At 34.6% G+C, this 2,133-nt stretch overlaps 1 protein-coding gene across 1 annotated transcript; it reads right to left on the bottom strand.

Moving 5' to 3' along the window:
* Window positions 1–205: 205 nt before the first annotated feature.
* On the bottom strand, window positions 206–2,133 carry LOC115962180 (serpin-ZX-like). The gene is made up of 2 exons (XM_031081071.1): window positions 1,704–2,133; window positions 206–1,025 (listed from the first exon to the last, which is right to left on the bottom strand). Exons 1-2 carry the CDS (start codon window positions 2,112–2,114, stop codon window positions 225–227), a joined length of 1,212 nt encoding a protein of 403 aa, XP_030936931.1. The 5' UTR covers window positions 2,115–2,133; the 3' UTR covers window positions 206–224.

Below are 2,133 nucleotides of genomic sequence, written 5' to 3'. Positions count from 1 at the left end.
ATAATTATAAGCAATATTACACTAATATTACACAAAGATAATATATTCTAGCGGTGGATTTATCAAAATTCATAGTTAATTAAAATATATTAGGTGCATCAAATGTAATTTGAACTTAACCAATAAAAATCACAAAATAATGTATCTAAAATTTGAACTTACAAATCCAAATAAAATTAAATTTGAGGAGACTCAATAAGCCCCTTAACACAAACAAATATCAATTATCCTAAAAGGGGGTTAAGTACAACTCCAACAAAGAATATGATCCCAGATATCTCTTCTCTAACCATGAAGATGAATGGATGGTTTGCCACAAAACTTGGTCGTGGAGGTGAGGGTGAAACTGAATACCATGTACAAGCAGAGACACAAGTAACAGCAGCAGCCTCTGTACCTTCCTCATTGACTTCAATACAAGATTTTTGAAATATTTTGGATACAAAAACTTTGTCACTTTCAAGAGAATAATCAATCATTTCTGTGAAGTCTGCAACCATCGTATCAAAAGGCAAGGTCAATTCTAGATGTTTTATGATTTCTGAAGCTTCAAACTCGTATGAAAACTTAAACTTTGGAATCAACATCTTGGAGAGATATACTTCTTTTAGTTTGAAGCAATTATCTAATAACTTTGGGGAGGAATTGAACTTTTGAATTAGATCTTGTAACCCATCTATCATGTTGGGGAGGAAAACATACATAGAGAATTGCCTATTGTCTTGTCCTCCATGATATGGGATCTTAAGAACCTTAAAATCCTTAAAGCATCCATAAAAATGTTTCTCCTTTGTGTCTCCGTTCATAAAGGGAACTTGAATTGGTTCTCCATCATGGGGATAAAAATATTTATGTCGAGTCAATTTCGCATCAAAAGCATTTAACCAAGCTCCCTTGAAGTAGAGTGCATTGGCAAGGATGAATACTGTTTTATGGTCAATAGTGTCAGGTGGGAGAACCTTTTCGATGAGTCCCTTTGTCGCATTCTTAGCCCATAAGTTCACTTTATTCGTTACTATCTCAGCCTACAAAAGTATTTCAAAGTCAAGAAATTGCGAATTATAAAAAAGGACACCAATAATGTACGGATAGATAATGCATCATAGGCAGCTAAACCTTAATTCTCATGCATATGTCTCGTATTATTTGGTATGTAAAAATAATTAGATACTAATGAGAAAACTGAAAGCAAGCCATGATCCCTAGAGGCTCAATATATTTTGAACTACATTAAGAGTTTATTTGGCAAGCTATAATACTCACTTTTTCTTTTTATTGGTGCACCTACACGAAAAATAAAAAAGAAGGGAGTTTTCTTCTTTTTCAATACTTTCAAGTTTCATCAAATAAACACTTAAGAACTCATCCAAACACACGTTAATTATTAGACTTGACACAAGCGATATGAACTAGAGATATATACTATTTTCAACTATTATGAATGAATGGTAATCAACATGCAGTTTCCTATTGTAATTCCAAAAGTACAAAACAAAACGTTTTATAATAATAAAACTATTTCAAACAGTATATATCCTAAACTCAGAAAACCCTAAAAGTCTAAAAGACTGTGTAACAAAAATCTCAAAAAAACTAGTAATTATACTACACTCATATCATTATCATTCTCTCTTATACTTGAAATAAAATAACTTGATGTAAAACCAAAAAGTACAAAGATTGTGATGAGATGAATTTTATACCTCATTCACAAAGTCCACAGCGTTTGTTTCTGCTCCGAAAACGGTTTCGGCAATCTCCTTGAAGGAGGGTTTCATAGGGAAACGTTGATCAATCCAAACCCCGTTAAGAGAAGACAGAACCAGACCTTCATTGGTGTTGGTGTTGGTGTTCTCAACGGGTGCACCAGCAGACATCATTAGAGAGACCTTGGCTTTGAGATCATCAATGTCCTTCGCTTCAAGGAAGTCCAGCAATTGCTCCAACGTGCGACCTCGTGAACCAAAAGCCAGAATGCTCAATGCAACGATGATTGACATTGGAGACATCACGAAATTTTTGTAGTTGCATCCTTCCCTGTTCTCTTCGTTGTTGCACCCTTCACTGATCTCTTTGAGCGTGAGTTGACAAGCCATGCGCAGACAGTTCTCCATCCTTTCCTTTGAGTCTTGA

Source organism: Quercus lobata, chromosome 9, assembly GCF_001633185.2.
Source record: "Quercus lobata isolate SW786 chromosome 9, ValleyOak3.0 Primary Assembly, whole genome shotgun sequence".
Taxonomy (NCBI): domain Eukaryota; kingdom Viridiplantae; phylum Streptophyta; class Magnoliopsida; order Fagales; family Fagaceae; genus Quercus; species Quercus lobata.
Note: the sequence above shows the minus strand (reverse complement) of the source record. Positions and strands in the feature narration are given on the sequence as shown.